This window comes from Halichoerus grypus, chromosome X, assembly GCF_964656455.1.
Source record: "Halichoerus grypus chromosome X, mHalGry1.hap1.1, whole genome shotgun sequence".
Classification (NCBI taxonomy): domain Eukaryota; kingdom Metazoa; phylum Chordata; class Mammalia; order Carnivora; family Phocidae; genus Halichoerus; species Halichoerus grypus.
In genome coordinates this window covers 42,047,557-42,063,312 of record NC_135727.1, presented here as the reverse complement: position 1 = coordinate 42,063,312, position 15,756 = coordinate 42,047,557, and the positions used below count along the sequence as shown (strand labels likewise).

At 34.6% G+C, this 15,756-nt stretch overlaps 1 protein-coding gene across 1 annotated transcript in view; it reads left to right on the top strand.

Moving 5' to 3' along the window:
* NRK (Nik related kinase) overlaps nucleotides 1-15,756 on the top strand; it is a 147,686-nt gene that overhangs the window by 107,294 nt on the left and 24,636 nt on the right. The window contains exons 16-21 of the mRNA XM_078065456.1: nucleotides 1,749-1,843; nucleotides 5,669-5,766; nucleotides 7,006-7,370; nucleotides 8,921-9,257; nucleotides 12,568-12,754; nucleotides 13,211-13,366. Coding sequence (XP_077921582.1) covers nucleotides 1,749-1,843; nucleotides 5,669-5,766; nucleotides 7,006-7,370; nucleotides 8,921-9,257; nucleotides 12,568-12,754; nucleotides 13,211-13,366 — 1,238 coding nt within the window. The remainder of the gene's footprint in view (nucleotides 1-1,748; nucleotides 1,844-5,668; nucleotides 5,767-7,005; nucleotides 7,371-8,920; nucleotides 9,258-12,567; nucleotides 12,755-13,210; nucleotides 13,367-15,756) is intronic.

Sequence of the window (15,756 nt, the reverse complement as noted above, 5' to 3'; positions counted from 1 at the left end):
ATAATTTGCTGATAAGAGCCACAATTTAATAAAAGAAATGTCAATGAATTTTTTGAAAGATTTCAATTGGTACTTTATAATAAAAAGATGTGAAACTTCGTATGTATCATGTACTTCAGTTATACATTTTATCATGTAGTACATCATGAATATCATGTACTTGTACTACATGTTAAAATACACACACAATTCCTAACTTCAGAAGCTAATGCTATGGAATGGGCAAGCTTGAAATGACCTATGGGAAAAATCAAATATAAAACTCAGTATTATATCAATGATATTTTATCCTGGTAACTATATTTTTTATCTCTGTAATATTGGTGATCTTGAGTAATTTTCAAAGATCATATTTCATATTTTAGATGTTATGTGCAAAGTGTTATATTTGAAAGCTAAATAAATTTTTTTATTTATTTAAAGATTTATTTTAGAGAGAGAGAAAGAGCACAAGCAGGAGAGGCAGAGGCAGAGGGAGAGAGAATCTGAAGCAGACTCCATGCTGAGCACAGAGCCTGACGTGGGGCTCAGTCTCACAACCCTGAGATCACAACCTGGGCCAAAACCAAGAGTTGGATACTTAACTGACTGTGCCACCCAGGTGCCCCTGAAAGCTAAATTTTAATGTAGATTTTCCTTGAAAATCATACCCCTTCCAACTCCAGATTATAATGGAGAGAATTTAGCCTATATTCATTCACTCAGTCATTCACTAAATATTTACTGAGCACCTGCTATATTCAAGATACTGGACAATATGGTCAGACTGCATAGAGTTGATGGTATGTAGTATGTATATTACTACTTCATTATTATTTAAAGCCCCATATATTTACGTCTTTAGATTTAACTTGTGTGCAAAAATCTTAGAAAATTAGAAAGCAAGATTAGGAACTTTTGCTTTCTCTGCATTCAGTGAATAAGGTGTCATGGACCTTCTGACCATAAAGCGAGAAAACTGCTTAATTTTATGCATCTTTTTGGTATCGTGGGATATGTCTTTAATAAAATCCAATACATAAAAATTAATATTGCTGTTAAATTAGAATTGGCTATTCCCATTATAAAAAGATTTTTGAATTTATGAATAGCAAATATATTATCTTAAGTCTTTCCTGAAATTTAGGGTCATAGAAAAGACTCTTCTCTGTTCTAGGCTTAGATCAATAACCAAAGCCCTTCCTATATAGAAATTCCAAAGTGACATAGAATTCAGCAGCACCAGTCCAAAATAGCTTTCTAAATATTCCCTGAATTTGAATATTAAAAATTAAACTGTTTTATTTGTATGTCCATCTATCTAAATCAGGAATAGGATATTAAAAAATGCAAATGCCAATTCAGGATGATAATAGTGGAATATTTGATGTAACAGTAACAGCTTCTTATCTTGTTAAAATCCTCACATAGACTATTATGTTTATTACTGTATTACTAGGTATATAATAATGTCTGAATATTACCTTAAAGAAACGTTATTGAATTTTTAGAAATTAAATATGATATGTGAAGGAAACGTATACTATATGGAAGCACTTTATTTATATTTTGGAAATTGTTTCTGTGTTCTAGATAAAATAGCACATTTGAAGAAAAATGGAAATTTGAAAATATTAATTAAGCTCTACTTCTTTTTAGTTTGATATATACCCTATACCTAAAACTTTTTTGTTGGTCTTGATTTTGAGCTGTATATTCCTTTTATGAATATTAGGACATGGCATATGCTTTTCTGTCTTTTCATTTAGTGTTCCTCAGTGGTCTGTTTTGGAACAAGCTCAGAAGCCCATTGACATCAGACAAAGGAGTTCGCAAAATCCTCAGAATTGCCCAGCAGCATCAGGTGATTCAAAGCACAGAGTTTAAACAGCCAAAACACAGAGCTAATGTTTAACAGTTTATATTGCAGAAGTGAAGAAAGAACTTCAAGAAGTAATGAATCAAAAGTGTTAGGGAAGCCACATAGAATTAAGACCAAGAGGCCATTGAATTTGGCAATTAGGTGGTCAGTGGTGACCTTTGAGAAATGGAAATTAATTTTTCTAAAGTTATTTTCTTTAAGTTGTGTAGTAGTTAGAAATGTGTCTGGGGAGGTGGGGATGTCAACTTTGGTTTCTGTACCATGTGTGAAAAATATGAGAAAGGAACTTGGAAGAGGCCTTTCTAATAGGCTAAAATTTATAGACAATCCTTAAAATATTGAAATATTAGATGGAGTAGTTGTGGGCATGTGTTTTATTTATCCATTTATTTCACCACCCCAAAGTAAAATATATACAGTATTTCATAAACTTCCCTAGATGTTACAAATTGATGTTTTTACTCAAATACATGAAAAAGTAATAAAATTATAGAAAATAACTTCACAATTTGTGATATGAATTTCAAAACAAGTGTTTTATCTTATGATATGCTTTTGAGAGTTTAAATGAATTATAGATTTTTGAAATATTGAAATAAACAAAGCCAAAAGTTAGGCCTTAGACTGTAAAATCTGGCATTGTGTACTTTTAAGCAATCCAAGTAAATTCTGCAAGGGCAAAACGCCTGAATGAGTTCTCAAGTCATCTGTAAAAATGTAGAACATAGATTTTATTAAAATGTTAATAATAAAGAGGGCACATACTGCATGGAGCCCTGGGTGTTATGCGCAAGCAATGAATCATGGAACACTACATCAAAAACTAATGATGTAATGTATGGTGATTAACATAACATAATGAAAAAAAAGATATATAGGTATACTCTATCAAAATCAAATATTTCAAAGACCTGAACTTAAAAACCCCGTTCTTCTTAGGAGACTCAGATAATGGTAGAATTCTTTTAATAGTGTCCTCTCGTGAAGAAATATTATCTTGTGAGAAATAAAATAAACCTGAATCAAAAGTAACTTTAAGAATATTTTCCCCAGAACCTTTCTGGTTTGGCTAGGGCTAATTTTACTAATAGTGGGCAAACACCTAAAAATTTAAGGTTTATTCATACTGCCTTTTCTGAAATAAGGAAATTCTAGATTAGGTCCCAAAGCAGTCATGAACATTGGTTAGGAGCGGGGTGAGAAGGGGATAGCTGCTGTGTAGATAATAGCTGAAGTTCTTTTCAGCTCTAAAATTATATTATTTTATTGTGTGTACCACCTAGACTATTTGAAGTTCCCATGAAATTACATACTTTATTATGCAGGAAATCAGAGCACCTTACTATAAATTTGCCTCAAAATCTCAAACACTCACCCAAACTTCTTATTTAGCCTAACAACATACACAGGGACTTGAGAAAAAAATGGTTTTCTGAAGAAAGATAATAAACTGCAAAAGTAAAATGCCAGAAGATGCAGACACAAATTGTAGAATGTGTTCCAGATAATATACTCAAAAGATAGCAGTGTTTGTAAATACATGATTTTGGGAGTTGCAGGGTCTACACCTTGGCTATATATAGCACAGTTGCAAATAAAAAAGGGATAGGATTATTTATCTTTAAAATCCAAGCACATAAAAAAAAAAAGTAAGCAAGGATGTAAGTGCTCCTTGGTAAAGCTTTTTCTAAGTATACTCAGCCAGATCTAGTGATTTTTGAGCTTAAATATTATCACTGAATTTTAACCACAGGTGTTACTTACTGTACCATAAATCTTAATATAAAAAATCCACACTTTTAGTCCAGATACATTTGCATTTTTTAAAGATTTTTTTTTTTAATTTTTAAGTAATCTCTACACCCAATGTGGGGCCTGAACTCACAACCCCAAGATCAAGAGTTGAATGTTCTACAAACTGAGCCAGCCAGGGGCCCCTAAATTTGGATTTTAAATGGAAATATTTACACTATGGAATTAAGCTGCTCATTGTGATAGCAACTAGCTAAATTAAAACTAAACTGTTGGTGGGAATGCAAGCTGGTGCAGCCACTCTGGAAAACAGTATGGAGGTTCCTCAAAAAGTTGAAAATAGAGCTATATGACCCAGCAATTGCACTACTGGGTATTTACCCCAAAGATACAAATGCAGGGATCTGAAGGGGTATGTGCACCCCGATGTTTATAACAGCAATGTCCACAGTAGTCAAACTATGGAAAGAGCCAAGATGTCCATCGACAGATGAATGGATAAAGAAGATGTGGTATATATATACAATGGAATATTATGCAGCCATCAAAAGGAATGGAATCTTGCCATTTGCAAAGACGTGGATGGAACTGGAGGGTATTATGCTGAGCGAAATAAGTCAATCAGAGAAAGACATGTATCATATGACCTCACTGATATGAGGAATTCTTAATCTCAGGAAACAAACTGAGGGTTGCTGGAGTGGTGGGGAGTGGGAGGGATGGGTGGCTGGGTGATAGACATTGGGGAGGGTATGTGCTATGGTGAGCGCTGTGAATTGTGTAAGACTGTTGAATCACAGACCTGTACCTCTGAAACAAATAATACATTATATGTTAAAAAAAAAAAAAAGAATATAGCAGGAAGGGAAAAATAAAGGGGGGGAATTGGAGGGGGAGACAAACCATGAGAGACTATGGACACTGAGAAACAAAGTGAGGGTTCTAGAGGGGAGGGGGTAGGGGCATGGGTTAGCCTGGTGATAGGTATTAAAGAGGGCACGTACTGAATGGAGCCCTGGGTGTTATACGCAAACAATGAATCATGGAACACTACATCAAAAACTAATGATGTAATGTATGGTGATTAACATAACATAATAAAAAAAAAAAACTAAACTTAAAATGTCAACCCCTCAGGCATACTGGCAATATTACAAATGCTCATTAGCCATGTGCGACTACTGGCTGGCTACTGTATTAGACATCAGATACAGAACATTTCTGTTACTGCAAAAAGTTCTAGTGCACAACATCACTATAGAAAGATTCCCAGCTTTATAAAAAGGGTTAAGTTTTGTCTCTTTTCAGTTGTTTGCTTTTCAACTGTATTGAAATACTTCGGGATATATCACTGAGTGGAAATTGGGGGATTAAGATTGCAGGGTCAACTTTCCTCTTGAGAATTTTGTCTAATCTATCATATTCTAATACACTGTTGGGCTCTTTTTCTACTGGTTAATATTGGAGGCCAGTGATACCACCCAGCTCTCCCTTTTCTTTTTTTTTTTTTTTTTTAAGATTTTATTTATTTATTTATTTGAGAGAGAGAGAGAGAGACTGAGAGAGAGAGCACATGAGAGGGGGGAGGGTCGGGGAGGGTCAGAGGGAGAAGCAGACTCCCCGCCGAGCAGGGAGCCCGATGCGGGACTCGATCCCGGGACTCCAGGATCATGACCTGAGCCGAAGGCAGTCGCTTAACCAACTGAGCCACCCAGGCGCCCTCTCCCTATTCTTGATACATATTTTTTTAAATGAAACTGTCTACCAGTCTTACTGGGTATCTTTTCACACAGATAGAGAGAAATATTTAGCAAGTGTACACTTAATATTGAAAACAGAAAAGCCATGTAGATCTACAGACAACAAACCTTGAGCCTGTCACTACCCCTGCAAACAGAATCTAGGATCCTGGCCCCATGAGAATTTATCAGGTGATATTTCCTGAATGGAAAAAGGCTACAAGAAAAATACCAAGGTATTGAACTGGTACACTATAAAAGTGAAGGCAATGGCTGCGATCATCGTTGTAACTAATGTCTTTTTGTCATTCCACAGAATCTTCTTCTGAGGAACAGAGTCCTGCGACCTGGAGGAGGTCCCAGTCATCACCGCCTTATTCCACTATTGATCAAAAATTGCTGGTTGATGTCCACGTAGGTTTCCATCTTAACTCTTAACACATTTATCTGTTTTTTAAAAATGTCTTTAGACTTACATATTTTCATCTTCACTTAAGGGAAAGGTCAAAGTGTTTAGTTTTTTAATTAATCTTTCAAAGATATATTTTCATTGCTATGTGAGTATGTAGAATATGAAATCTAGAAATTAAGTTTGAAATGGAGAAACATTGAATTGATCAGAAAATATTTTATATGCACATTCTTTTATCAGAATATATTATTGGTGACTAACATAACATAATAAAATTAAATAAATTAAAAAAATAATATATTCAGAGAGGAGTGATAAAAAGGTCTTTGTAGAAGCTAATCTCAAATCAAGGAGTAGAAGCTAGATGTTCACTTTTTGTCTAATATAATTTTTTGGATGATAACATAATGCATAAAAATAAAACATTTGGGAAGAAATAAAATGTCCTCTGATAGCATAAACATTCTTCCAATTGTTTTTTTATAGTACAATGGAGATAATTTTTTTTATTATTATGTTATGTTAATCACCATACATTACATCTTTAGTTTTTGATGTAGTGTTCCATGATTCATTATTTGTGTGTAACACCCAGTGCTCCATGCAGAACGTGCCCTCTTTAATACCCATCACCAGGCTAACCATCCTCCCACCCCCCTTTCCAATTGTTTTTGCAGTGTACTTTCAGGTCATTCCATTTTATTTTTGTAATTATTCCTACCTACCACATACACATCTCTTTCAGGTTGCCTAAAGGTTGCTTATATGACACTTAAAGGTGGATTTATATTAATTTGTTTCTTAGAAGTGTTTGATCTACTGTGAAACAACCTGTGTACAAAACTGAGTTGGCAAATTAATATATCAATTTTAAGAGCTATGTGGTAATCCTAATATCAGAGAATAAAATGAAAGGAAAAAATAACTATATCTTTTATAGAACATCAAATAATCTGTTCTACTCTCTGTCACCAAAACTAAATGTCCACTCCTCAGCAGAAAAGTAGGGGTAATAAAAAAGTAAATTTTGCCCTGTGTGAGCCAGAAAGGCCATTGATTATCATAGCCTGAAGTTTGGGTTTTGGCATCTCATCCTCACAAAAATGTTGCTTTATCTAGTGAGTAAAAATCTTCATTTCAATCGAAAATATATTTTAAAATATTGTCAGCTTGGAAACTTTCCAATCTAGAAGAAAATGAAAGGCTACTGGAGACTACATTAACCTTTCTTGTGCACACAGGTTCCAGATGGATTTAAAGTAGGAAAAATATCACCCCCTGTTTACTTGACAAATGAATGGGTAGGCTATAATGCACTCTCTGAAATCTTCCGGAATGATTGGTTAATTCCTGCACCTGTCATTCAGCCACCTGAAGAAGATGGTGATTATGTTGAACTCTATGATACTGGTGCTGATACTGATGGTGATGATGATGATTCTAATGATGCTTATGAGGATACCTATGACCATGACAATGGCAATGATGACTTGGATAACAAGGTTGATAAGGCTAATAATGTTGGTGAAGACCATGATGATAATGACAATGACGAAGCTATTGATGACAAAGACAATAATCATAATGATGCTCCTTGTTGGCCAAGGTTGGTTTTTCTATATTATTTGCACTACCAAAGTTTTAGAATTTCAGAACTATTTGCATCTTAGTTTTACTTTCGAATTTTATTACCAAGAGGGTGAATGCATTGCACTTGCATATTAGTAAATGGTTGATTTTCAATAATAGATTTTAAATTATTTTAATGCAAAACACCTAATTTTGCATTTTTGCATACTATATTTTATTAGTATTCAAGTATTAAGTTCTTTATAACTACAATTGTTGATGTTTCTATTACAATTAATGCTACTGAATCATTTTACCCTCTAAAACCACAGTGAGTATATGAAATGAGGTGACAAATAGTGTGCTACTTAATAACTGTAAGAGGAAGTCCTGATATTTGCAAACAGAATCTCCAAATTCGCTGAGAAAAATGAATTGCAACCTTGATTTTCACTTGATAATTTTAGGCTGAAATGTACTAACAGCATTATTTTTGGAATTCTGCAAACTGCTGTAACTAAATTCAGTACTCATTCAATTTTATCTTCTTACATAGCAGCTGCCAAAAGTGGTAATATTTAGTGAAGTGATATTTTCGGCATGCCACCAGTTGTTTGCTGTATATATAGTTCCTTTCTCCTGCTTTAAACAAGCCAGTGTGTTCTTATTTACATATGTTCATGATTTGTATTCAAACTGTTCTCAAAGAAGATTAGTTAATATAGTAAATGTTTACATTAGTAGAAAAATGATTAACAGAGGGAGAATTGTTTGCTTTATAATATTGAAATCCATATTTTTTTGTTAATTTTCAAATGTTATTGGGTGGATATACACGGCAGAACCGACTACAAATTATTCAAATTTTTTTCTTTTTTGCCAACTAAAAAAATCTACCAGGAATTCCATTGTCAAATAAATTTGCTTTTAGGATTATCATAGGTACCTGGATATGTTGTCTCTTATGCAAAATACCATTGTGACATTTGGTAAGGTTGGTGTTCTCAGCAACTAAATAAATGACTATCTTAGCCTAATGAGATCTATATTGCTGAATTTCCTGGTGGTAGTAATAGAAAAATCAATAGGATTCTTTAGCAAAGTAGTCAATACACATGTTAGAAAATCAAGGCGTGTGTTAAAATTAACAGAAATTAAATATATTGCAAAAACAATTATTCAGTTATGTTGTGGCTGTGCCAAAAATATGGGCTTAATCATTTATGTGGCTGTGAAGTTGCTAATACATGTAGTCTATTATTCAAGCAAACCCCCTCCAAAACAAAACATATTTTTGCTGCTAACCTAACACATGTTCCTAATAAAGGATGCAAGTTCTCTTCCATCTGCCATCCATGTGCAGTCAGGGAATTGATGGTGGCTATGGTGTTGATTCAGTATTTAAGATTGACAAGATATAGGGGTATTTTTCTTGTCCATATCATACCAGTATTGTTCACATAGAGCAAAAACATTTCTAGAGATAGTATATATGTATCAGATACGTCCTAATTCTGTTTTATTTGCTGACTTTCAAATGTGTTTTTGTTCAGTGGCTTTCTATCATTAATTGGATCTTGTTATCAGACCAAGCTATGGCAGAGATGGAAGCTGCAAGCAAGATAGTAGAGATGAAAGTGATGGTGGAGAAGAAACCTGCAGCAGCTATGGAAGTCAGAGAGTCAGTAGAAGCCATGGAGAAAGTGTAGCCAGTGGGGGCAGTGCAGTCAGTGGAGACAACGAAGAACTTGGAGCCAATATAGGCAATGGAAGAAGAGTTAAGGAAGTAAATGGAGGTAAGGGAATCAGTGGAACCAATGAAGAAAGCGGAGCCCTTCAAATCAGTGGAGGAGAAAATTGCTCAGAGACTGATGGTCAAAGATTGGAGAGACCGACATCCCAGGACTTTGAACATCAACAGGAGGTAATGCACCATTTGAAAAGGAAAATGAATTCCTCTCCTTGTAAATTTGTTTTTTCATGTGATATGTCACATTTCCAGTCATTCCAAATATAATTTTAACTTCTAACCCAAAGCCTTAAACATTTTAATTTATAGCTGTAGATCTTTACTTCTCATTTGGATGGTTCCTATTTACTTCCAGGGACAAAAATACGTTTTTTTTGTTCACCTTTATTACTCAGATCACAAATTTGGGATAGTGTCTCTTAACATATACAATTCTTTTTTTTTTTTTCTGGGAAGTTATCATTGTGGTAAAATTTACTAACAGAATTTTCCATCTTAACTATTTTAAGTGTATAATTCAGTAACATTAAGTACATTCACACTGTTGTACAACCATTATTACTGTTCATTTCTAGAACTTTTTCATCATCCTAAACAATTAAATAATTAACTCCCTATTATCCCTCCTACCAGTCCCAAGTAACCTCTATTCTACTTTCTAAGTACCTTATATGAGACAGTCATACAATATTTGTCCTTTTGTGTCTGGTTTATTTCACTTAGCATAATATTTTCAAGGTTCATCCATGTTGTAGCATGTATCAGAATTTTCTTCCTTTTTAATGCTGGATAATATTCTATTGTATGAATATATCACATTTTGTTTATCCATTCATCTGTTGATGGACACTTGGGTGGTTTTCACCTTTTGGTTATCATGAATAATGCTGCTGTAAACATTGGTATATAACTATCTGTTGTTGGAGTGCCTGTTTTCAATCATTTGGGCTATCTACCCAGGAGTAGAATTCCTAGATGTAGAATTGCTAGAGTGGAATTAGATTCTGTTTTAACTTTTTGAGGAACTATTAACACATACAATTTAAATGTAAGTAATGTATTGTGTTAAGCAATGATTTTATCATTCACAAAACATCACTGACTTTATAAATACATTTAAAAATACTCAAATAGTATCCAGTTTAGACTGCATCTCATTCATAGCATTTTTAAGTTCAGCCTGATTAGATCTCATTTCAGCCCTTAGAGATTTCGATATTGTCATTAATGCTTTTTTCAAGCCTAGCTATTGACTTCATGACTGCTACTCTGAAGTATATCTCTGACGTCTTGCTTATATTCAAAGTGTAGAAGGAGCTGAGATGCCCTTCAACAGATGAATGGATAAAGAAGATGTGGTTCATTAATACAATGGAATATGACTCAGCCATCAGAAAGGATGAATACCCACCATTTGCATCAACATGGATGGAACTGGAGGGGATTATGCTAAGTGAAATGAGTCAAGCAGAGAAAGACAATTATCATATGGTTTCACTGATATGTGGAACATAAGGAATAGTGCGGAGGACCACAGGGGAAGGGAGGGAAAACTGGGAAGAAATCAGAGAGGGAGACAAACCATGAAAGACTCTGGACTCTGGGAACCAAACTGAGGATTACAGAAGGGAGGGGCGTGGGGGTGGGGTAACCAGGTGATGGGTATTAAGGAGGGCACGTGTTGTGATGAGCCCTGGGTGTTATATGCAACTAGTGAATCATTGAACATTTCATCAAAAACTAATGATGTACTATATGTAGGCTAAATGAACATAATAAAAAATTCAAAAAATACTCAAATAGTTTTGCAGATGCTAGATCAATAAGAATGATCAGAGAAGATTTCCTGGAGCATCTGGTATTTGAACTAATTCTTGACAAATAGGGAGTATTTGGATATCTGAAAACACAGGTGAGATTCCAGACAGAGGAAAGATCATTCCAATTTACTTTCCCAGCCTGTTGTCCTATCACACAAACTGGCTTACAAGATGCCATGCTCCTTCATGAATTAGTGCCCTTGTGCAAGCTGTTCCCTCTGTCTATAAGGCTGCCCCCTCACATCTTCTCTGCTTGGTTAATTAGTCATTCTCATGATCCAACTCATATATCCTCTTTGACTTTTCAAGATGGAATTATATACCCCTCCCTCTGTGTTTGCAAGAATTTTGCCCATAGTTTCATTTTAGTACTTGTGACATAGTATTTGGTTGTTGACTTGCTTTTCTGCCATACTAGATTGTGAACTCTTAAAAGGCTGGAACTCTGTTTAATCCATTCTTGATTACTTTTCTCTACCCACTCACCCAATCCCAGGACCCAACCTAGGACTTGGTTTATGATAGACACAATAATTATGGAAGAAATCAATGAAGGAAGGAAACTTCCTAGATAGTTTCCAATGGGAAAGTAGTATGATTGGGAAAGTCTCTTTCTCTCTCTCTCTCTTTCTCTTTCTTTCTCTCTCCCTCCCTCCCTACTTACCTATCTTAATTAAAGACATTAAAACATGATGTCCCATCATAGTTTTCATAGCTCCCCCGGGTATCTCCAATTATTGCAAGGAATGTTTTTGACATTTACAGAATGAGTAGACAGTCCTTTCACTTTAATTTGAAAGGATATGTTGCCATACAACACTTGTGGTTGGAAAGGTCATAAAAACAAGTCTTTGACAGGGCAGCACAGCTCTCTCAATGCCAGGAATCACTGGATGCAAAAAAATGCTTATCAACAGACAAGCTTACCAAAAACAGTTGGCATGTTTTTCCACAGGATATGGCATTCCATGTAAATTCTGTCGCATTTTGTGGCTTTTATCCTTGAGTTTCTTCTATGTAAGTTAATGGAAGCCAACTAGATTTTCAGTGAGGCATGGTCACACCCTTGAATTTGTGTTGGTTGATTTTCCATCACTAGCTTTGTCATTTGACAAAGTAAAATTGATACCCCCAACTCTGGTGCTTTTTTATTTTTTTCAAGTGGCTGTTTAGCATAGCATAGCTCAACATAAGCTTTGGAATCAGACTTTGGCTTCAAACTCTGGTTCCCCTACTTTATCTCTATGATTTGAATAAATTATTTAACTTTGCTAAGCTTTTGTTTCCTCATAAGTAAAATGGAGATAATTATACTTACTTTTTGGGTTGTTGTTAAGGATTTGCAGTAATATATAAATAAAATAACTAGCAGTATACCTAGTATATAATAAAAATTCCACTAATATTAGGCCCCAAATCACACAGCTAGGGATTTTAAGCTCCTTAAATTTTTCCTCTGACATCAGTTGTCTCAATTTAAGTTAGTTCTTTCTTTTCTGATAACATTGTTGAATTCTTCTGATAAATGTGGATTTTAAAAGGATGAAGAATTATAGATGCTACAAATTTTGCATTCTCTTTTTCAAATGACTTCTAGGCATATTATATTTATTTCACAGTTAATCTCCGAATAAAGTCAAAATTGATTTTCGATCTTCTATTAGGAGCCTAGTGGTAGAAGCGAGGCCTCAAATGCCATTGCCTTAGGCCCTGCACCAGCAGCACCTGATGACGAGAATGACAGCATGGACATATCAGAAGCATCAACACAATCAGGTTTTTCTGCCAGCCACTCATCTCCCTCCAGTGGTTCTGAGAGGGCTGCAAATGCTGACTTTGGCAGTGCCATCTGTAAGTGTGTTTAATATAATCTCCAAATGCTGCAGTCTATTCACACATTACAGCGTTTGACCACTGGTTCATGGTCTGAAAAGAATGAAATCATTCTGATATTCAGTTAACATAAATTCAGATGGATACATGCTTTAAAAAATATACTCCTCACTGAGTCTTTATGGCACCTAAATTTAAACTACAATTGAGTAACTGAGTCCCTCATCTGGATTTTCTTTTGCAATCTAATCATGGTAACCTGAAATACATTCATTTTCAGAAATGTATTTTAACCATCATGATTTGTGTTATCTGATGGTTTAGGAGTTAATAGAAATGATACCTCCAGGAAAAAGAAAATTCAATAAAGGAAAGAAACTTTTCTAGGCTGTGTCTTATTTGTGGAAACATTCAATCACATATGGTATATACACTAGTAATTTCTCTGAATATCTTCCCCTTACTTCTTCACAGTGTATGCTGGATTAGTGGAAGCACCTGAGAAATCACCTAAGCGACCCTCTGAAGTCAATGTTAACCCACTATATGTGTCTCCTGCATGTAAAAAACCACTAATCCACATGTATGAAAAGGAATTCACTTCTGAAATCTGCTGTGGTTCTCTGTGGGGTAAGTTTGGTTTCTTAAAACTGAGTTGTTTTTTCAAAGAATACTTTTTTTTATCAATGCAGCAAACTTGTGAAAAATCATAGATGTAAAACACTTGTTATTACCAAACCATTTTCAAGCAAATAAAAATATATATATTTATACTAGCTAATTTGTTCCTTTTCTTACTGATTTATTTTCACTCATTTATTCTGCAGTTTGATGTTTGAATTGGCACTCCTTCCCTTTTTTATTCTCTTTTTAACTTGAATTGACTTGACTAAAACATAAAATTGGACTAGGTTATGATTATTTAAAAATTTGAGCTTAGTATTTTTACTTTAAGATAGTGTGTAGCATTTAATACCTAATGAGATAGTTAAGACATATTTCTGTAAGTTCTTGTTTTTAAATAATCTTGTGGATTTGTAGAGAAAGTTCTTTCAATCATGTCTCTTTTTAAATGTTTCAAGTTTTTATCTAAATTCTAGTTAGTTAACATATAGTGTAATATTAGTTTCAGGAAGAGAATTTAGTGATTCATCACTTATATATAACACCCAGTGCTCATCACAACAAGTGCCTTCCTTAATGCCCATACCCATTTAACCCAGCCCACTCCCACATCCCCTCAAGTAACCCTCAGTTTGTTCTGTCTCTTTTATGGTTTGCCTCCCTCTCTTTCTTTTTCTTCCCCTTATGTTCATCTGTTTTGTTTCTTAAATTTCACAAATGAGTGAAATCATATGGTATTTGTCTTCCTCTGACTGAATTATTTCACTTAGCATAATACTCTCTAGCTCCAACCACATCATTGCAAATGGCAAGATTTCATTATTTTTGATGGCTGAGTCTCTCATGGTTTGTCTCGCTCTCTGCTTCCCCCCCCTTCAGATTTCCCTCCCTTCCCCTATGGTCCTCTGTACTATTGCTTATGTTCCACATATGAGTGAAACCATATGATAATTGACTTTCTCTTTTTGACTTACTTCACTTAGCATAATCCCCTCCAGTTCCATCCATGTTGATGCAAATGGTGGGTATTCATCCTTTCTGATGGCTGAGTAATATTCCATTGTATATATGAACCACATCTTCTTTAACCATTCATCTATTGTATATATATACAATGGAATATATATGTATACACACACACACACACACACATATACATACTACCTCTTCTTCATACATTCATCAGTCAGTGGACACTTGGGCTGTATCCATAATTTGGCTGTTGTTGATAATGCTGCTGTAAACATTGGGGTGCATGTATCCCTTTGAAATAGTGTTTTTTATATTCTTTGGGTAAATACCTAGTAGTGCCATCACTGGATCATAGGGTAGTTCTATTTTTAACTTTTTAAGGAACCTCCATACTGTTTTCCAGAGTGGTTGCACCAGACTGCATTCCCACCAACAGGGTAAGAGGGTTCCCCTTTCTCCACATCCTCACCAACATCTGTCGTTTCCTGTGTTGTTAATTTTAGCCATTCTGACAGGTGTGAGGTGGTATCTCATTGTAGTTTTTATTTGTATTTCCCTGATGATGAGTGATGTTGAGTATATTTTCATGTGTCTATTAGCCATCTGTATGACCTTTGATAATGTCTTAACTTCGATAGACTTTTTCAGTCCTTTGCTCTAGAAGAATTATAACCACATTAGTAGGGCTCAGACAATATTTTACCTCAAACCAGTATGAATCATAAATGAAACAGAATAAATAAATGGAAGGAGGGAAGAAATTCAAAGTAAATGCCAACCTCTGACTTGCAATTTCATAGATTTTGCTTAATGTATGTTTGAACAGGGGACAGAATTTTAAATTAAAAATAGAGCAGTGTAGCAAACATTATAGCTATATGGATTGAATAACTTAGAAAAAACATGTTACCCTCCAAGCTAATATATTGTGTCAGATAACAAGAAAGCAGAGTTTATGTCTTTATCATTTCAGTCAGGCAACTACCCAGAGATCTAATTAATGTCTAATAATTCATTTTTATAACTTCTGGTTTTACATTTTGAAAAATAAAATATTACAGTCAAAATTGAATATACTTTACCCTCCCTCTCTGATTCCACTTTGGGAGGAAACGCAATTCCTAAATCTGCCACAGGCCATTACTTAGAGAACTGGTAAAGGACAGAATAGAAAAATGAAAGCAGAGACCCTTGTCTTTTCTCCTTATATCCTTGAAACACAAATAGTCTCTAAGTAGAAGGAAAACACTAAAGTGCTCTCCATTATATTACTTGGCTGAGTTTTTCCTATGTCTCAGGTTATGGGGGAAAACTCCCACAGTGGTTTGAAGTGTATTCTAATTTAGCTTAATCTTCTATTTCAACCCTCTCATTCAGTCTTTTAACAGTTTTTATATCTGAATAAATAGAGCCAGCAGACAAAT